This window comes from Stigmatopora argus, chromosome 12 (genome assembly GCF_051989625.1).
Source record: "Stigmatopora argus isolate UIUO_Sarg chromosome 12, RoL_Sarg_1.0, whole genome shotgun sequence".
In the NCBI taxonomy this organism is placed as follows: domain Eukaryota; kingdom Metazoa; phylum Chordata; class Actinopteri; order Syngnathiformes; family Syngnathidae; genus Stigmatopora; species Stigmatopora argus.
The window spans coordinates 17,645,401-17,667,271 of record NC_135398.1 but is presented as its reverse complement, the minus strand read 5'-3'; the positions used below and the strand labels follow the sequence as shown (position 1 = coordinate 17,667,271).

At 44.3% G+C, this 21,871-nt stretch overlaps 1 protein-coding gene across 5 annotated transcripts in view; it reads left to right on the top strand.

The window, feature by feature from the left end:
- The window catches only part of LOC144085322 (MAGUK p55 subfamily member 7-like), a 161,334-nt gene that overhangs the window by 71,181 nt on the left and 68,282 nt on the right, over positions 1 to 21,871 (top strand). For 4 of the 5 annotated variants that reach the window (XM_077614449.1, XM_077614445.1, XM_077614450.1 and 1 more), the window contains 4 exons: positions 6,285 to 6,359; positions 8,108 to 8,304; positions 8,394 to 8,452; positions 21,583 to 21,636. In XM_077614449.1, coding sequence (XP_077470575.1) covers positions 6,285 to 6,359; positions 8,108 to 8,304; positions 8,394 to 8,452; positions 21,583 to 21,636 — 385 coding nt within the window. The remainder of the gene's footprint in view (positions 1 to 6,284; positions 6,360 to 8,107; positions 8,305 to 8,393; positions 8,453 to 21,582; positions 21,637 to 21,871) is intronic. The other variant, XM_077614448.1, reaches the window with a different exon arrangement.

Here is a 21,871-nt window from a genome sequence, read left to right as displayed (position 1 = left end):
CTCTTCCAGTTTTACCGTCAGTAGTACAGGGTGAATGGTGTTAAAATCACTGGAGAGGTAAAAAAACATGACTCTCACCATGCTTCCTGTGATCTCCAGGTATGAAAGAGACCTGTGCATTAGGTAGATGGTTGATTCATCCACACCAATGCCTGTATGATATGCAAACTGCAGAGGGTCCGGATCTGTATTCACCACGGGGCTGAGGTGGTTCAGGATGTTCTCGGCATTGTCTTGATCGGGTTATAGAGGTTGGGCTCCCTGGCGTTCACTATCTTTGGAACTGGAACCCCACAGGAACGCTCTGCACACTGAGACTGAGGTTGAAAATATGCAGAAACACTCTTCAAAGCTGATCCGCACGGTACACGGTCAATTCGTCGACAGTCTTTTGGTCGCCGGTCTTTTGGTCGCGGTCTTTCGGTCGCCCGGACGTTTGGTCGCCCGGACTTTTGGTCGCCGGTCTTTTGGTCGCGGTTTGGTCGCCCAAATGATCGGCTGCTGCCATCTACTGTCAATTTATTAAAAAGAAGACAAAGCAAATTCACAGATGGTGTTTTTATTGAAGCGGTAAAACTTACAAATTCTAGCAACCTTCATTCTCTCTTGGAGAAATAAGAGCACTCATTTAAAACATCGGCTGCTGCCATTGAGTGTCATAGGCGTCCAATGAACCCGGAGGACTATGGAAACCCGGATCGATTCGCGAACAATGTAGAGTACCTGCAAGCCATTGCATACAATTTGTAATAAAAACTCCCATCTGTGAATTCCTTTTGTACATAATTTGTAAGTTTGTATTTGTAATTTTTGTACAGAATTTGTAAGTTTCACCGCTAGAATTTGTAAGTTTTACTGCTTCAATAAAAACACTGTCTGTAAATTTGCTTTGTCTTCTTTTTAATAAATTAATTTGACTTATTGCCTTTTATTTTAATGTCAAAGTTCCGGGCTAAAAGTATACTAAAACTTTTATTTGTTTGATAAAAATGACCATCTAAAGTATTTCAACATTGCAAGTTCTCCCAGAGGGAATGAAGGTTCATTGGACGCCTATGACAGTCGATGGCAGCAGCCGATGTGTTAAATGAGTGCTCTTATTTCTCCCAGAGAGAATGAAGGTTGCTAGAATTTCTAAGTTTTACTGCTTCAATAAAAACACCATCTGTGAACTTGCTTTGTCTTCTTTTTAATAAATTGCGTGACCGGATGATTCGCCTAAAGACGTTTCGCCGACGGACGTTTGACAGACGGACAGGTTGCCGAACAGAGGTTTCGCCGAAACGGGATTCACGCGCTCGCCTCGCCCCCGGATCGTGTGTGTAAATTTTTTGCCCCCCGCAATAACAAGGGTATGACTGCCCCCCGCTGGACATATTTCTAAATACAAGTACTGGAGATATTTCTAAATACAAGTACTGGACATATTTCTAATCTTTGAATTAAGGTTCTCAGGAAATCATTTTGAATATATATTTCCTAAAATATGGCAAATGGCTACTACTTTAAACGCAAGGATACAATAAAAAATATAAAAAAAACATTGGCAGCACGTACATACTTGTATTTAGAAATATGTCCAGCTGGGGGCAGTACATTTTGAGATGAAGATTTAAAGTGGAAGTAGAAAGTGGTCTTGTTGTTCTTGTTGTCTTTTTTTACACCGGACATCCTGGTTGGCTAGGTGAGCCAAGGGGAAGGCGACGGCGACGTGGTCCATGTTTTGTTATCCCCTTATGGAATGTTAGAGCAAAGACCTTGCTGGGAATACCACGCACTAATAATTCTGTTGAAGGTTGGCACCGCGCATTTCAATGTAGTGTCAGTTGTCCATCCAAATTTATCTCGTCTGATAAGCAAACTCAAATTAGAGCAAAGTGATTGGGAAATACGAATACAACAGGCTTGTGGCGGTATTGTGCCCAGACAGACCAAAAAGTCATACGCAGCTGTTAATGAACGGTTAAAAAGAGCTCACGGATGACTATGAAAACCCGGATCGATTTCCAAACAAACTACAGTACCTAAAAGCCATTGCGCTTAATTTGTAAGTTTTACTGTTTAAATAAATACTGCCACTGCCATCTGTGAATTCCTTTTGTACATAATTTGTAAGTTTGTATTGTATTTGTAATTTTTGTACATAGTTTGTATTGTATCTGTAATTTTTGTACAAAATTTGTAAGTTTTTTACTGCTCTAATAAAAACACCGTGAATTTGCTTTGTTTTCTTTTTAATGAAATATTTTTTTGAATGGCATCTTATTGATAGTGTTTAATATTAAAAAACAAGTAAAATGATTATCTTTGTACTGGCTCTTGACTAAATCATTTAAACCAGGGGTCTCGAACTCAATTTACCTGGGGGCCGCTAGAGGCCGAGTCTGGGTGAGACTGGGCCGCATCAGGATTTCCACAAGAAAAGCACTGATAAAACATTCCAACGTTATCAAATATCTTTATTTTTTAACAAAAAATAATGAATTAAATAAATTAACTTAAAGATGAATAAAAAATAAATCAATCAGTAATACAAAACCAAATAATACTAATGAGCATACAGTAGATATACACTGGCTGGCTAAGTAGAGAAAATGAATTATTTTTATTCCGTTTCAAATGTCTGTATTAACAGCTCTTTAACCTTTAACTTTCTGAACTTGAATGGAACATTGAACATGAAATATTCTGAACACGGCTTCTCTTGCCTACTCCTTGCTGCTAGAGACCTGGCAGCGCTTCTTCTCACATAGTCACATTTGGCTTGAGGGAAGCAGTGGAGACCCTCAGTAGAGCTTGAAGATGCTCATCAGTAAGTCTGGACCTGTACTTGGACTTATTGAAGTTCAAGGTGGAGAAGAGCTTCTCACACAAGTATGTGCTCCCAAAAAGGCACATGGTCCGCTTGAACCTTCGGGAAAGTTCAGGGAAGCTGGGGGTCAACTCTCTCAAAAATTGCCCAAGCTTGTCTGCTTCTCCACTCACCTCCCTGAACTTGGCTTTGAGTGCAGAGTTGCACTGCAGGTCAATGAGCTCCATTTGAAGCTCAGGAGGGGCATCTTGCACATCAAAGGAGAAGGGGTCCACACAAATTTGAAATGTGGCTTTGTGTGTCTTGAAGTCTGCAAATCTGTGATCAAATTCCTCCTGTAGCTTCGAAATGGCCTCAACATACTTCTCACCACTGAATGGTGTGCCTGCATCCACGAGAGCCTTGCATGCTGGGAAATGGCAAAGGTTTGTCTGAGAGAGCTGGGCTTTCCATAACACAAGTTTAGTGCAGAATGCTCTCACGTTGTCATAGGCAGCACTGACAAGTTGCCCCTGGCCTTGTAGCTTCTTGTTCAGTACATTAAGCTCATGTGTGATATCAACAAGAAAAGCCAAGTCCATGAGCCATTTGGGATCACTTAGCACAGGATCAATCAACTCACAAACGGCGTAGCTAGCTTTGACTGCTGCATTACTGTCTTTGGTAGCCTTCTTGAAGAAATCCTGTTGCCTCAGAAGACGTGTTTTAAGACTGGCAACCTGGTTGGCTCTCTCATCTCCCTGGTATTTTTCGTACTCCTCACCATGTCTCGTAGTACAATTACGTTTCAAATTGTATTCCTTGTGCACCGCAACTTTTTCAGTGTAAATGAGACACGTCGGGGTGCCCCTGTGTTCAACAAAGAAATATTGCACTCCCCACTTTTCTTGAAACTGTCTGTGCTCATCACCGACCTTTCTCTTCACGGCAGGCTTTGAAAGAGACATCTCTGGGGCTCTGTAATATGTTTTTCCACTTGGAATGAGTCTCGGGTTGATCTTTCACATTCAGTCGCGCGGGTTTGTGGCGCATGTGCACTTTCGCTCTCCGTTTCAATCGCGGAGATGGCTACAGACACTGACACAGGCTGGATCATGGATCATAGCGCCTCATTCAGTTCTATGCTGAGAGCAGCGGAGGAGTGTGCGCGCCGAGCGGAGTGATCGGCCTCGCGGCTTCTCCTCCGCCCAGCTGATTGGAGGAATGAATGAGTGAGTGAGCGAGGCACTGGACAGCCCGGCTGATGTCCCGCCCTCCAGAGCCGTATACCTCACCGTGATTGGTTCATTCAGCTCCGAACCAAAGTTCCCTCTAATTTTTTGTTGGTCTGAGCAGAAAGACAACCTCCCTGAGCGCACTGAGTACCAGTGTGAGCGACATCATCGGTACTCGGATGATTCGCCTAAAGACGTTTCGCCGACGGACGTTTGACAGACGGGCAGGTCGCCGAATGGACGTTCCACCGAACGTTCATTCGGCCGAACGGAGGTTTCGCCGAAACGGGATTCGAACGCTCGCCCCGCCGGATCGTGTGTGTACAAGTTTTTCAACCTCGGCCCGCGGGCCATATACGGCCCGTTAGGATTTTTAATCCGGCCCGCCGCCGGTGTTGTCTAAATTATAGTAAAAATCAATGTTCGTCTACCATCAATGGCAGCCCGGGAATAAGCACTCTTGGGCGGGCATGGCAGTCCGGGAATAAGCACTCTTGGGCAGGCAGATGTAGCAGAACCGAGCCGTAAAATGACTGCAATCGGGTCAAATCCATCCAAAAACAGCATTTAATGATTAAATACAAATACTGGATGATATCGCGATGGAGGCAAAAAAACCTCTATAGACGTCCATTCGCCAAACGGCTCAAAATGCTCTCAAATTCGGTCAAATCCAGCTGAAAACAGCGTTTAATGATTAAATACAAATACTAGTATTTGTATTTAATCATTAAACTAACAAATACTAGTACGACCTGTCGGTCTGTCAAACGTCCGTCGGCGAAACGTCTTTAGGCGAATCATCCGGTCACGACATCATCATTGCTCGCTATGTGCACACCAGTATCACACCTGCCACAAGCAGGTGCATGTCAATGTTCCCTCTAATTTTTCATGTAAAACATGCTGTGAAACACGAAAAACATGAGTGGACAGAGCTACTGCCATTGGCTGCCACTTAAACGGCGCCATCATGGGGAAAGGGGTAAAAAAAAAAAATAAAAAAAAATTAAAAAAAAAAAATTAAAAAAAAATATATATATCGATTTTTTTTTACTGCGCACCATATGATTGCTACTGCGCAGAGAAGACGAGAGTAGTGCGCAATTGCGCACGCGCGCAGCTTAGAGGGAACATTGCTCCGAACACAAGTGTCATTCATATCAATTTTGCGGGCCGCACGAACATTAATCTTTCATATTAAGACGGGGGCCGCAAATTATCGTCCCGAGGGCCGCAGTTGGCCCGCGGGCCGCAAGTTTGAGACCCCTGATTTAAACCATGTCTATTTACTCCCAAACGTACTTGTATTTAGAAATATGTCCAGCAGGGGGCAGTACATGCCCTTGTTATTCCTAAATGAATGTTATCTGTAACTGCCGTATATGGCCCACGGGCTGAGGTTGAAAAACAGGGACACACACGATCCGGGGGCGGGGCGAGCGCCCGAATCCCTTTTCGGCGAAACCTCCGTTGGGTGGAACGTCCATTCGGCGACCTGTCCGTCTGTCAAACGTCCGTCGGCGAAACGTCTTTAGGCGAATCATCCGAGTACCATAAATTGACAGTAGATGGAAGCAGCCGATCATTTGGGCGACCAAACCGCGACCAAAAGACCGGTGACCAAAAGTCCGGGCGACCAAAAGTTCGGGCGACCAAAAGACCGCGACCAAAAGACCGCGACCAAAAGACCGCGACCTAAAGACCGGTGACCAAAAGACCGGCGACCAAAAGACCGGCGACCAAAAGACCGCGACCAAAAGACCGCGACCAAAAGACCGGCGACCAAACGACCGCACACGGATCCGCACAGTCACTCAGTAGTATGGAGCTGATGCCTTCAGGACCGGTACCCTTCCTTGCCTTGATCTTCTTAAGCTCTCCTATATCCTGATAAACAGTAATGGAGAGGCTGGTGGGGTAGAAGGATGAAGTCCCCTCTATGTCCCCAATATAGTGTGTCAATGTCATTAGAACACACCCCTTCTCATTAGAGAGATTCATATCACCTGATATGCTTACTTTGTGGTGGGTTATCGATCCTATAAAGTGTAATACAGAGGAAGAAAACAGGCATCAAGAGGATGGTGTAGTCAAAATACTCATTTGCCTTGTAATTCTGCACTCCCTGTATTGCTCAACACTAAGCTTTCCTCCAGATGCAAACTTTTACAATATGTCAACTTGTGTAACTAAATAAAGAACACAGTTATCTATTTTTTAACATACTCTGTTGACATGTGACGAATGATGTGCAGGCACACACTAAGAACGGCGTTACTTTCACGATTATTCCGGCCTCATCAAAGCAAGAAGTGACATCCAATGAGAAGGTACAGTGCATGAACTATTCTATTTTGGTATTTTTATTGTTCCCTCCATTGTTGTTTGATGTGAATAAGTCTTCATATGGTATATACAGTGGGGCAAATAAGTATTTAGTCAACTACCAATTGTGAAAATTATCCTACCTGAAAAGATTACAGAGGCCGTTAATTGTCAACATGGGTAAACCTCAACCATGAATGTGGGGGGAAAAAACAGAAAATCACATTGTTTGATTTTTAAAGAATTTATTTGCAAATCATGGTGGAAAATAAGTATTTGGTCAATACCAAAAGTTCATCTCAATACTTTTTGTACCCTTTGTTGGCAATAACGGAGGCCAAACATTTTCTGTAACTCTTCACAAGCTTTTCACACACTGTTGCTGTTTTTGGCCCATTCCTCCATGCAGATCTCCTCTAGAGCAGTGATGTTTTGGGGCTGTCATTGAGCAACATGGACTTTCAACTCCCTCCACAGATTTTCTATGGGGTCGAGATTTGAAGACTGGCTAGGCCACTCCAGGACCTTGACATGGTTCTTACGAAGCCACTCCCTTTTTGCCCTAGCTGTGTTTGGGATCATTGTCATGCTGAAAGACCCAGCCACATCTCATCTTCTATTTCCTTGCTGATGGAAGGAGATTTTCACTCAAAATCTCTCGATACATGGCCCCATTCATTCTTTCCTTTACACAGATCAGTCCTCCTGGTCCCTTTGCAGAAAAATAGCCCCAAACCATGATTTTTCCACCCCCATGCTTCACAGTGGGTATGGTGTTCTTCGGATGCAATTCAGTATTCTTTCTCCTCCAAAAATGAGAACCTGTGTTTCTACCAAAATGTTCTATTTTGGCTTCATCTGACCATAACACATCCTCCCAGTCTTCTTCTCGATCCTCTCAAACGCTCTCTAACGAACCGCAGACGGGCCTGGATGTGTACTGGCTTCAGCAGGGGGACACGTCTGGCACTGCAAGATTTGAGTCACTGGTGTTGCATTGTGTTACTGATAGTAGCCTTTGTTACTGTGGTCTCAGCTCTCTGTAGGTCATTCACTAGGTCACCCCCGTATGGTTCTGGGATTTTTGCTCAACGTTCTTGTTATCATTTTGACGCCACGTGTTGAGATCTTGCATGGAGCCCCAGATCGAGGGAGATTATCGGTGGTCTTGTATGTCTTCCATTTTCTAATAAGTGCTCCCACAGTTGATTTCTTTACACCAAGCGTTTTAGTCTGACCAAGGCCTAGCCATACAAAAGAAGAACCTGCTGAACAGGGGCTGCTGGGTGGCATGATGCTGCCCCTGTCAACTGAGGTGAGAGCGGGCAAAACGTGCTCTCCACCCCCAGTCTTAGCGTATGGGATACTGTCATCTCCACTGGACTCAGGCGGGTCAACAATGAGGAACTTCTTCCCCTCTGTCTGTTTCCTCTCTGTTGCTCCCCTGTGGAATATTATGTGTGTGGTGCATTAAAAAGGGTGTGGCAATGGGCAAGCACCTGTCTAAACTCCCCTCGACCCCACTAGCCCCCACAATCCCACAGTCTAGGAGGATGATTATTAAAGTATTGAGTTTTGAATTTGCCTTTGTAAAACTGTTCCTGACAGTATATCTAGAATTGTCATTGATATGTTAACACATTCTGATGTGTCTACTTTTTCCAAGTACAATTATGAATGTTTCAAGTACAATAAACTGATACATCTGCATCACAGTGCTATAACATTATAAAAATGAATTTCCCTTTCCTAGATGTTTGTAAGAGCTCTCTTTGACTATACACCTAGTGCAGACCCTGCTGTCCCTTGCAAGGATGCAGCAATTACTTTTAAGAGAAGCGACATTCTCCAGATAGTCTCCATGGAGGATGACACCTGGTGGCAAGCCTGCCATGTTATTGGTGGTAACACACAAGCAGGGCTTATCCCCTCACAGCAGCTGCAGGAAAGGTGATTTTTATTTTATTGTTTTGTCTGTCTCATTTTTAATCAGTATTTTAACAATTGACAATTAACCAATTGTATTTAACAATATACAGGAGAATTGTACTTCAGCGATCTCGAACCTTGTTTAAGCAACAACGCATCAAGAAAGAAGGTGATCAGCTGACAATTTCTTTCTTTCCACAACAATGCAGTAACCATAGAAACACTTTCAAAATTTCAGCCAACTATAAATGTGTGTGTTTGTGTGTGTGGTGGGTGAGGGGTGGGGTGGGTTTTCCTCCACAAATGCTACAGATGACGACAAAGATTGACATTTTTGTCTGCATATACCTTTCAGAAACTATTTTGACCAAAATACAGTTGGACGTTTAAGGTCGACACAATCTGGTTTTAATGCTTGTTAACTTTGTTAAAAGACACACGAGACAAGTAATGGAGAAAATAATGACAGTATTGAAGTGCTTTACTCCTAACGACAGAAGAGCTTGAAATTGATGAAATCATCAAGTTTCATCACCCTTGTGAGGATAAGCGGTACAGAAAATTAATTAATTAATGTATATGGCTCCTGCAGCCCTGGTTTTTCATGTTTAGGAGGCTTCTGCCTTTCAAATGAAAAAAAGAAATGTCTCCACAACACCCAATCACTTGACTCATACCAGAAAACCTTTGTTGTTGTTAGCACCTAAAACACAAAATTAACATTTCTATGAAAATTGGTTGACGCAAAAGTGAATATTACACCCCTTAACAAAAGTGGATAGTCTAATCTAATATAGTCTAGTCTATTTAATTTGTCCTTTTTTAATTTAATCTAGCTTCTGAAAGAGCACGTCTATGTTTTTGTTTTAGTCAGGAATTATCTGTTTTATTGTCATTATATTGGAGGGAGTGAGTCTGAGGTGAGAGCGGGCAAAACGTGCTCTCCACCCCCAGTCTTAGCGTATGGGATACTGTCATCTCCACTGGACTCAGGCGGGTCAACAATGAGGAACTTCTTCCCCTCTGTCTGTTTCCTCTCTGTTGCTCCCCTGTGGAATATTATGTATGTGGTGCATTAAAAAGGGTGTGGCACACATTCGTGAGTCTTCAGCATTTTCCCAAAGTGGTCAACTAGGTTCACTCAAGAAACATTTATCATATTTTCACGACTATAAGGCGCACTTAAAAGTCTTAAATTTTCTCCAAAAATAGACAGTGCGTTTTATAATCCAGTGCGCCTTATATATGGACCAATATTAAAATTGTTATCATGATAAAATAAAATAAATCAGTCGATAGGGTACACCATCCTCTACAGGTCTCGCAACTACGGTAAGCAGCCTGCGACTTCATTTCCCCCTGTGCGCGGTTCATGCTGGGATATGTAGTTCTTTTGTCAATACACCCAGTATGATGGCAAACACACTAATTTGACAAGAACTCCAGCCGCTAGATTGGCATCAACAGAACATTCAAAGCTAGACTGCGAACAATATATATATACAGTGGTACCTCGTCATACGACCGTTCGTCATACGGAATGCTCGTCTTACGGGGGAAATTTCGATCGAATAATTCGCCCGTGATGCGGTCAAAATTTCATGATGCGACCAAGCCAGGTCGCCATGGCATTTTTTTGTTTTTGCATCTCTTTCGTGTAAAAAATATGTCTACGAGCACTGGTGGGCGGACTTTGCATTTCCACACGCGTTTTCCCCCCACTTGGTCTACATTTACATACCAGGTAAACAATACGTATTACAATGGATCGGCAAAGTTTTGCTACGAAAAGGCGACCGTTGACAATGGACATGAAACGCGAAATAATTGAAAAACATGAGCGTGGGGTACGTGTTACCGAGCTCGCTCGGCAATACGAGAGGAATACGTCAACCATATCCTCCATCCTTAAGCAGAGGGACGCAATTAAGGAGAAGAGGCCGACCAAAGGACTATCTATCATTTCCCACCGGCGCAGTGACATTCACGACGAGATGGAGAACCTTCTTTTATTGTGGATAAAAGATAAACAATTAGCAGGAGATAGCCTGGCCGAGTCTACCATTTGTGAAAAAGCCAGCCGAATTTACATAGATTTGATATCAACGAAAGGAGAGCCTTCAACAACTTCACAAACATTTAAAGCGAGTCATGGCTGGTTCGAAACATTTAAAAAACGATCTGGAATACACTCTGTAATCCGACACTGAGAAGCGGCGAGTTGCAATTCGAAAGCTGCGGTGGAATTTATTAAGACATTTGCCTTGATTATCGCCCAGGAAAATTACACCCCCCAGCAAGTTTTCAACTGCGATGAAACTGGTCTTTTTTGGAAAAAATGCCCAGGCGGACAGGATTTAATCGACCTACAGGAGCGTGAACATTTGTTGCCGGAACTTAGTAGCGAGGAGGCGGTGGAATAGGCGGCTACAAAAGATATCAAAAACATGCTCGCGAAGTGGCAAGAGGTTTCGGATTTTATTGAAAAGACTCACCCTGACAAACTGGCAAGTGGTCGCGCATCATCGTATTATGATGACATTTGTATTCGACATTATCGAAATATTTTGAAGGGTAGACAAAAACAAACAACGCTTGATGCGTTTGTTTTGAAGACTTCGGCGGAGCGGCCAGGTGGTGTCAACCCGTAGAACTAAGTAAGGTAAAAAAGATTACAACTAATTTAGAATTTAGTTTTGTTTGAAGTTACATTAAAGGTTGAGTGTCTGTTTTTTTTGTTATCCAAGTTAATTTAAATTTGTTTGTTCGTTTAAGAGTGCAATGTTGCCGTGGAGAAAGTCACCCCGAACAGTCCCCCCCCCCCCTCCGCCTCCGTGTGTGTTGTTCTCTTCCCTCCGCGAAATGTGTCTAATTTTACTCCTATTAAACACATTATTACTATCAAACCACTCATTATTTATTACTTTGTTAATAGATGGTGAATTATAAGAAATAAAACATGTTTTCCAATCCAATATCCTGTTTTTGGTGTTTTCTTCAGATAGTTGGAACGAATTAATTTGTTTCCCATTCATTTCAATGGGAAACGTTCGTTCGAGTTACGAGAACCTCGTCATACGAGCTCAGTTCCGGAACGGATTAAGCTCGTATCTCGAGGTACCACTGTATATATATATATATATATATATATATAATGGATCAATATTGAGCTGCAACAGCTCTCGCAACTACGGCAAGCAGCCCCCGACTCTATTGCCGGTGCGCGGTGAATGCTGTATATAAAACGGCGTTTCACTTCGGTTGAGCTCGATCTAGCAATTAATTCTTTGTACGTCGTCATTCACAGTGGAAGTCTCAACTGTGGTCCGAGCTTTCAGGAAGGCAGAAATTTCTGACTCGTTTAATGACGACTTTGGTGAGACGGAGACATGCGTGTTGGATGCCATGTTCAACATGAGTTATTATGCCATTGCTGTGTCACGAAAATACTAATGCTTTAACCTAAGGGAAAATGAAAAAAAAAATGTTGTTTATTCATGTTGGGAGTGAATGGAGTTTTCAGAAAGCTGATTTGTAATCTATTAATAAAGTTTGCCTGACCTATCTGACTGTTTTGTTGACATTCTCTTTAGTGCAGCACCATCTAGTGGATGCATAATGTAACCCCAGCCTCTACTGTAGACCCGTATAATGCGGTTCAGTAGACCAGTGTAATGCAGAGCAGTGCGCCTTACAATGCGGTACGCCTTATATATGGAAAAAAATGTGTCATTCATTGAGGGTGCGCCTTATAATGCGGTGCACCTTATAGTCGTGAAAATATTCATTGCTGAATCATTCTGACCTGTTAAGAAATGCATGCCAGTCTTCTGTAGCGTGTACTGTAGTGTATGACAGTAAAACGTTTGGCTTTCTAATTCTTGAGCGCACTACATAGAATTTGCTTGCCATTTTCTTGCTGCATTTCTAAACAGTCTGTCGAGTGCTCACTTTCTGGGCAGCCAAGAAAAATAATTTAGAAATTTTAAGAACAGTGTTTTGCAAAAGTTTTAATCATCTTGTAGCCCCTCTGTGTAGTAAAAATTATATTCTTCCCGACATCCTAAAACATTTGTCAGCCATGCGTTGCCATTGCTGACATTATTAAGGTTTGCCAGTGAGTCAACATCTCTTTTATAGTCACCTTCTCCGTCTGACACTTGTGTAATGAATAATTAGTTTAATTAATTCATTCATTCATCAGTTGCGGGGGTTGCTGGGGCCTAACCCAGCTGTCTTTGGGTGAAAGGCATAGTACACCCTAGACTGGTCGCCAGTCAATTGTAGGCACACAGAGAGACAAACGACCATTCCCACTCCCAATCATACCGCCACCAGCGGGAATCGAGCCCGTGCCTGCCCGCACCGAAGTCAGGCGAGTGAACCTCTACACCATGAGGCGGCTAATTAATTAAATCTTTGGTTAAAATGTTTTAGGAAGAATTTTGTCTGCTTTTACCCAAATCCTTTTAAGGGGTTGTATTCATTTCAGGCGAGTGAACCTCTACAACAGGGGTGGCCAACTCCGGTCCTCGAGAGCCGCTATCCGGTCTGTTTTCCAAGTCTCCCTAAACCAACACACCTGAATCAAATAATCAGGATCAGTATCAAGCTTTTGGACGGCATGCTGATGAGTTGATTATTTGATTCAGGTGTACTAGAGGAGGGAGATATGGAAAACACACCGGATAGCGGCTCTCAAGGACCGGAGTTGGCCACCCCTGCTCTACACCATGAGGCGGCTAGTTAATTAAATCTTTGGTTAAAATGTTTTAGGAAGAATTTTGTCTGCTTTTACCCAAATCCTTTTAAGGGGTTGTATTCATTTCAGGCGAGTGAACCTCTACACCAGGGGTCGGGAACCTTTTTGAAAGAGAGAGCCATAAACAATTCATATTTTCTAATGTTATTGCTAAAGAGCCATTCTCAGAATTTACAAGTAAAATATATGAAAATGTGCATTTTTTTTGTCATTTCACCACTTTTTAATCACAAACAGTATCTGAATTATTTTGACAACATTTTTATGCTGTTGCTAATTAATCAGTATCAATGAGAAGATGCATGCAGAAGAGTAATACAAACTAAATTATGATTAAAGTGGTGCTAGAGCTAGTCTCAACGCCACAGTGTCAACGTGACGCTCCTATTGGTGCGTTCGGGACTCGGCTCTCTCGCTAGTGATTAACATATTTTACCTCACATGTTAGTGGAGAGCCATATGCACCCATGGAAAGAGCCACATATGGCTCCCGAGCCATAGGTTCCCTACCCCTGCTCTACACCATGAGGCGGCTAATTAATTAAATCTTTGGTTAAGATGTTTTAGGAATAATTTTGTCTGCTTTTACCCAAATCCTTTTAAGGGGTTGTATTCATTTCTGCCCCATGAGCTGCACAGATTTTTTACAACGAACCCATTTTTGCAGACTTACTTTTGCATGGCAAAGCGCACGTAACATAACTTAAACAAATTTAAATGAACTTGGATTACAATACAGACACTCAAAAATAAGTTAAATCTAACGTTACACTAAACTTAATTCTAATTTAGTTTTAAAGGTAAAAAAAACATGACCAGACGTTTCGTCGAAAGACGTTTGGTCGCCCGGACGTTTGGTCGCCCGGACGTATGGTCGCCCGGACCTTCGGTCGCCCGGACCTTCGGTCGCCCGGACCTTCGGTCGCCCGGACGTTCGGTCGCCCGGACGTTCGATCGCCCGGACGTTCGGTCGCCCGGACGTTCGGTCGCCCGGACGTTCGGTCGCCCGGACGTTCGGTCGCCCGGACGTTCGGTCGCCCGGACGTTCGGTCGCCCGGACGTTCGGTCGCCCGGACGTTCGGTCGCCCGGACGTTCGGTCGCCCGGACGTTCGGTCGCCCGGACGTTCGGTCGCCCGGACGTTCGGTCGCCCGGACGTTCGGTCGCCCGGACGTTCGGTCGCCCGGACGTTCGGTCGCCCGGACGTTCGGTCGCCCGGACGTTCGGTCGCCCGGACGTTCGGTCGCCCGGACGTTCGGTCGCCCGGACGTTCGGTCGCCCGGACGTTCGGTCGCCCGGACGTTCGGTCGCCCGGACGTTCGGTCGCCCGGACGTTCGGTCGCCCGGACGTTCGGTCGCCCGGACGTTCGGTCGCCCGGACGTTCGGTCGCCCGGACGTTCGGTCGCCCGGACGTTCGGTCGCCCGGACGTTCGGTCGCCCGGACGTTCGGTCGCCCGGACGTTCGGTCGCCCGGACGTTCGGTTTGGTCACCGGGTTCGCTCCCTCTTATGAGAGGGAGAGACAGGGAGTTTACTGTTGAAAGCGAGCAACCAGGTAATCTCTCACTCCCAAAATTATCATCATGAGAGAAAGAGTGGGTTTGTAATTGCATTGACAATGTAAAAGAACATTAATATCAAAATATCGCTCGCTCCCGGCAGATCTATTGGCATCTATTGGCGTGTGTGTACATGCTATTCAGCGCCGGATTCGCTCGCTCACTCCCGGCAGAGCAGAGAGTTTACTGTTGAAAGCGATCAACCAGGTAATCTCTGGCTCTCAAAAGTATCATCATGAGAGAAAGAGTGAGTTTGTAATTGCATTGACAATGTAAAAGAGCATTAATATCAAAATATCGCTCGCTCCCGGCAGATCTGCTGGCGTGTGTACACGCTATTCAGCGCCGGATTTGCACGCTCGCCCCGCCCCTGGATTCGCTCGCATTGACATGTGTACAGGTTTTCAAACTACGGCCCGCGGGCCATATGCGGCCCGTTAGGCTTTTTAATCCGGCCCGCCGACGTTGTACGAATTATAGTAAAAATCAATGACATCATTCATTTCCCTTTGCCCTGCAATACCGCTCATCACTCTCAATTTAAAGACTGCTTTCTTTCGTTGAATAATAATATGTTCTTTAATGTTGAAAGTAAATTTGAAAATACATTTTTCACCTTCAATTGTGTCTTTTTTTCTTATATTTCAATCCATTCTGGCCCGCAAGTCAAAAAGTTTGCCCACCCCTGTATACTATAGACAAACTTGCCTCTTTTATACTATTATTGTCCCAAATTAAACTCATTATCAATAAGATGCCATTGACGGCGATCGACATCCGGCTGCCATTGACGGCGATGGACGTCCGGCTGTCATTGACGGCGATGGACGTCCGGCTGCCGTTGATGGCGATGGATGTCCGGCTGCCATTGACGGCGATGGACGTCCGGCTGCCATTGACGGCGATGGACGTCCGGCTACCATTGACGGCGATGGACGTCCGGCTGCCATTGACGGCGATGGACGTCCGGCTGCCATTGACGGCGATGGACGTCCGGCTGCCATTGACGGCGATGGACGTCCGGCTGCCATTGACGGCAATGGACGTCCGGCTGCCATTGACGGCGATGGACGTCCGGCTGCCATTGACGGCGATGGACGTCCGGCTGCCATTGACGGCGATGGACGTCCGGCTGCCATTGACGGCGATGGACGTCCGGCTGCCATTGACGGCAATGGACGTCCGGCTGCCATTGACGGCGATGGACGTCCGGCTGCCATTGACGGCGATGGACGTCCGGCTGCCATTGACGGCGTTGGACGTCCGGCTGCCATTGACGGCGATGGACTTGCGGCTGCCATCCATTCTTTTTGACTTGCGGGCCAGAATGGATACTAAAATTGGACAGCGATATTTTGATATTAATGCATTTGGACACGCAATGTAATTTATCAAACATGGGGATTGAAATATAAGAAAAAAGACACAATTGAAGGTGAAAAAATGATTTTCAAATTTACTTTCAACATTAAGAACAAATTATTATTTAACGAAAGAAAGCAGTCTTTATATTGAGAGTGATGAGCGGTATTGCAGGGCAAAGGGAAATGAATCAGGTCATTGATTTTTACTATAATTTGGACAACGTCAACGGGCCGGATTAAAAAGCCTAATGGGCTGTAGTTTGAAAAACTGTACACACAAGCCAATACGAGCGAATCTGGGGGCGGTGCGAGCGTGCGAATCCGGCACTGAATAGCATGTACACACACGCCAAGAGATCTGCCGGGAGCGAGCAATATTTTGATATTAATGCTCTTTTACATTGTCAATGCAATTATAAACTCACTCTTTCTCTCATGATGATAATTTTGAGAGTGAGAGATTACCTGGTTGCTCGCTTTCAACAGTAAACTCTCCGTCTCTCTCCCTCTCATAAGAGGGAGCGAACCCGGCGACCAAACGTCCATTCCACCAAACGTCCAGGCGACCAAACGTCCGGGCGACAAAACGTCCGGGCGACCAAACGTCCGGGCGACCAAACGTCCGGGGACCAAACATCCGGCGACCAAACGTCCGAGTACCAAAAAAACCCTAACTTCTCCCAGATTGGCTCTATTAGCCCCTTCTCCACCCTGACTTTCAGCTAGTTTTTAAAAGGAACCTATCGAGTGCTGTTTGCTTTTGTCTTCAATTCAAAATATTCCCATTTTTGCGGGTTTTTCTTGTTAATAAATATTATTGTGCATTCTGATTCACTGTGCCTGAGTTTGTGTTTGGATCCATCTTTCAACAACTTGTCATTAACCGTGACCGGATGATTCGCCTAAAGACGTTTCGCCGACGGACGTATGACAGACGGACAGGTCGCCGAATGGACGTTCCACCGAACGGAGGTTTCGCCAAAACGGGATTCGCGCGCTCGCCCCGCCCCCGGATTGTGTGTGTACAAGTTTTTCAACCTCGGCCTGCGGGCCATATACGGACGGCCCGTTAGGATTTTTAATCCGGCCCGCCGAGTAGGTAAATCATATCCCTACGGTCATCGGAGGGGTTTCTCCCCGGGAACAGTGCTTCGTGGGCGGATTTTAATGACATGCTGAGTTTCATTATCGAGCTCCATATATTTCCCGAGTTTGAGCACTTTAAAAATCGGCGGGGGTTCCCCCCGAGCCTATCCGAGAATAGTGCACCGTGAGCAGACTGGGTTGGACGACAGCCTGCTGAATTTCTGCAGCTTCAGAAATTTTCTAAATTTGAGCAAATTCGGGAATAAGCACTCTTGGGCGGGCAGATGTAGCAGAACCGAGCCGTGAAATGACAGCAATCGGGTCAAATCCATCTTAAAACAGCATTTAATGATTAAATACAATTACTGGAGCTCTTTGGACATTAGAACCGAGCCCAGGGAAGTGAATTTCCCGGTAAAATGTCGCGATGATGTCGCGATAAGGCAAAAAAACGTCTATATTCGTCCATTCGCCATCGGCTCAAAATGCTCTCAAATTCGGTCAAATCCAGCAGAAAACAACGTTTAATGATTAAATACAAATACTAGTATTTGTATTTGCGACATCAAATGTCGGATAGGCACTGGGGAAAACACCGTTGATGTGTGTGGTGCTCATACTTTGAAAAAAAATCTGGAGCTCGAGACTTCAGCGGGGCTTCAGCAACCCATATCCGCCCATGTGTCATTATCCTCGGATAGGCCATGGGGAAAACGCCGTTGATGTGTGTGGTGCTCACAATTTTTTTTTTATGGAGCTCAGGATTTCAGCGGGGCATCAGCCAACCCAATCCGCTCATGTGTCTATCCTTGGATACGCTCGGGAAAACCCCCCGCCGATGTGTGTGGTGCTCACGCTTAGAAAAAAATTATGATGCTCAGGATTCCAGCAGGGCATGTGTCACCCCTGTCCGCCCACAGAGCACTGTGCTCGGTGAAAAACCCCTCCAATGTGTGTGGGGCTCAAATTTGAAAAATTTCTGGAGCTGCAGAAATTCAGCGGGGCGTCGTCCAACCCAGTCCGCTCACGGTGCACTATTCTCGGATAGGCTCGGGGGGAACCCCCGCCGATTTTTAAAGTGCTCAAACTCGGGAAATATATGGAGTTCGTTTCATGAAACTCAGCATGTGTCATTAAAATCCGCCCACGAAGCACTGTTCCCGGGGAGAAACCCCTTCAATGACCGTAGGGATACGATTTACCTACTCGGCGGGCCGGATTAAAAATCCTAACGGGCCGTGTATGGCCCGCGGGCCGAGGTTGAAAAACTTGTTCACACTCGATCCGGGGGCGGGGCGAGCGGGCGAATCCCATTTCGGTGAAACCTCGTTCGGCCAAACGGCTGTTCGGCCGAATGAACGTTCGGTGGAACGTCCATTCGGCGACCTGTCTGTCTGTCAAACGTCCGTCGGCGAATCATCCGAGTACCGTCATTAACACCAAAGATACATTTACCTCATCTCATCTCATTTTCTGAACCGCTTTATCTTCATTAGGGTCGCAGGGGCTGCTGGAGCCTATCCCAGCTGACTCCGGGCCAGAGGCGGTGGACACCCTGAATCAGTAGCCAACCAATTGCAGGGCACACACCCATACCTAGGGGCAATTTAGAGTGTCCAATCATTCTATCATGCATGTTTTTGGAATGTGGGAGGAAACCGGAGTACCTGGAGGAAACCCACGCAGGCCCGGGGAAGAACATGCAAACTACACTCAGGTGGACGTGACCGGGATTTGAACCCAGGATCCCAGAGCTGTGAGGCCGACACACTAACTACTCGCTCCACCGGGCCCACCATCCTTTTTAACCACAAAATAGAACCCTGCACCGGCTGGGAGGAGGCTGCGCGGATATTGCACCAGTGGCAAGGGCTTCCGAGATATCTCACCATTGCTTACCTCTCTGGTTGCAAGAGTTGGAAAAAGCTTCGGAGGGTGATTTTGAGATGGGTCCAGTCAATTGAGGGGGTGTGTAATTTCAACCAGGCCAACCCAAGGACCAGAGAGCTCCGGGGACTTGAAAAAACAGGCTTGTTACTTGACACGCCAGCTAGGAAGGAATTCGGGATTGAGTTTCCAAGGGGTGCGCAAAGACAAATTCTAGGGACAAAAGCAAAAGGTCGTAAGCCATGCTTCAAAGTATGAGATGGTGAGATGCAACTGACAGCGGAACCAGACAAGTTGATTGGGCAATGATTTATAGAGCGTACAATGGCTATTTAAAGCCAACTAATGTTGATTGCCTGCAGCAGTGGTCACTCACCCTTTCTTCTTCCAACCTGTAATCAGATAAGACCCTCCTTAACCGGCCCAAGGTAGGTCAGACTTTAGGAGGGAGTGGCAGAGGCCCTAACAGCATCCATGTTTTCAGCACTTATTTTTAAACAGATTTCAAGAAAATCATCAAATTGACCTTACAGTGTCATTTTCCTTATATTGCGGTATCGTTTGGGAAGCATGTGATTCTTAGGTGATTCGTGAATACAGCCATTTGCTATTATAACAATCCTTCAAATATCGCATATCATGTAGACCAGACATGGCCGCGATAATCGAAAAACCGCTAAGTAGGATTCCCCTATTATTGTTACTACTACATGGTTTTTAATTATTATTTTTTTAATTTAATTAAAAATACTTGCGCCTACAGTTATACCTTGAGATACAAGCTTAATATGTTCTGGGACTGAGCCCGTATGTTTACTCTTATCTCAAATCAACGTTTCCCATAGAAATAAATACAAATTAATTTGTTCCCACCTTCTGAAAAAAGACCAAAAACTGGATAGTACAATGGAAAAACATTTTTGTTGGTTGTAATTCACCATCTACTAACAGAGTAACAAATGACTAGTCGTTATGATGTTTAATAATAAAATGAGGCATTATTCTAATCAACGGATGGGAGAGAGAGAGTGACTTGACGAATGCGCTCGTAACGTACCATGACCTTTAAATTTAACTTAAATGAACTTAGATTCCTATACACACACTTAAAAAAAGTTGTAATCTTGCGTTACACTAAATTTAAACCTTTTGCAATAACCAAGGCAAAGAGGTTAATGTATTCCACCGCACCTTTCCAGTCGAACTTCCTGGTTCTCCATACGTATTGGCGAGCCAGCTCAGTCACACGTACACTACTCATGTTTTTTGATTATTTCGTGCTTAATATCAATTGCCATCACATGCCTTTTCTTCGCACTACCCTTCATTGCACCGGCTTGATTTGGAGCCATTGTGTTTCCCTTAATTCTGCACTGACTAACGCAAAAAAACAAGGAAAAAATGCAACGCTCTGCCCAGTGCTTGTAGAGATTTTTGCACGAGGGAGATGTGGCGAGAAATCATAAGCAGACTCTCGCGGCCTGGCCACTTGGTTGAAAAAGCTCGTATCTCAAAATGTGTCTCTTATCTCAAGGTAAATATTTGCTCGGAATTTTACTCATATCTCAAATTCCTCGTATGTCTGGGTACTCGTATGTCAATATATTACTGTATACAGAAATACAAGTACACAAGTACAATTATCAAGAAGTGTATTTATTAAATATTACAGTTATATGCATATGAAGACTGCAATGTATTAATTTCTAAATACATATAATCTCTATATAAAAACAATGTAAACACTTAAAACACTACTTGAAAATAGGTCCTCTCCACTTAGTAAAAAAAAAGAAAGATTATTGGCAGCATTGGTCCAAATGTTGAGGCATTGGATCATTGATGGAATCTTCAGGAGGCGCCATAGGGGAGCTTCTCAGGAGGAGCTTGTGCAAGAGGTTTTCTGTGCTTTAAAATGTTGATGGGAAGTTGTGATTGCAGTTTCTTTTTTTGGTCCAAATATGCTTTTTTCCAAGGACCTGAAACTGTCAAGTACTAGTAGCTAATAGTACTAAGACCACATTCTTCATCTTTATTGCTGTCATTGGTTTGGGGGAAATAAAACTTCCACTTCGCTCCCCCGCATGGTTCAGCATTCTTAACTGCCCAAAGGGCTCTATTTTCAGTCAAGGCAATGGTGTCCGTCGTAACGTTGCCCGAAGCTTGCACTTTGAAACATTTCGGGGAAATTCCATCATCAGCTCCGTGAGCCCGAGGCTCTTGGATTCCACTGAGCGAGCTCTATTTTCAAATAAGCGCAACTGCGTCCGCCGTAAGGTCGCACAGGGCTCACATTTCTGAAAAACATTCATGCTCACAGAGGCTCCCAGTTTGAGTGTGATTTTTGAGGTTTTTATGATTTTTTTTATACTTAATATAAAAAATGTGATGTTCTGAAGCCCTGAATATTTAAGCTGGGAAGTGCTGAAGGATCACGGTAGATCATGCGTTATATTGAAAATCTTCCTTATGGTAATTAACCTTACATGATCTTTGAGATTTCTAATTTCTTGGTGGCATCTCTCAAACTAACTATTATTAGAATTTCCAAAGGAACAGAGCTGTACATGGGATTTAGAAAATATGCTATCACTATTCTACTTTGTTGGCAGAATTACTGAGGTTTATATTCATGACTCTAGTTCTTTCAGTTGAGGAAGATGCTGACTACAGAGCTGTAACTGGAGTCCATGTTGGTAAGATGTTTTCACTTCACAGAAATCCTATAACGAATGATGATGAAAAGATAATGAAAATAGGACTTGCATTACAAAACAAAATACAAATTAGGGCAATACATGAAAAGTCACAACAACAGTTACCAAGAAAACAAATACAAATTATCATACACACTAATGATCAGAATCATTTTATAGGTTTAATCTTTAAATGAAAGCACTGGAACAGATACCAAACAAATGTTTTGAGTCC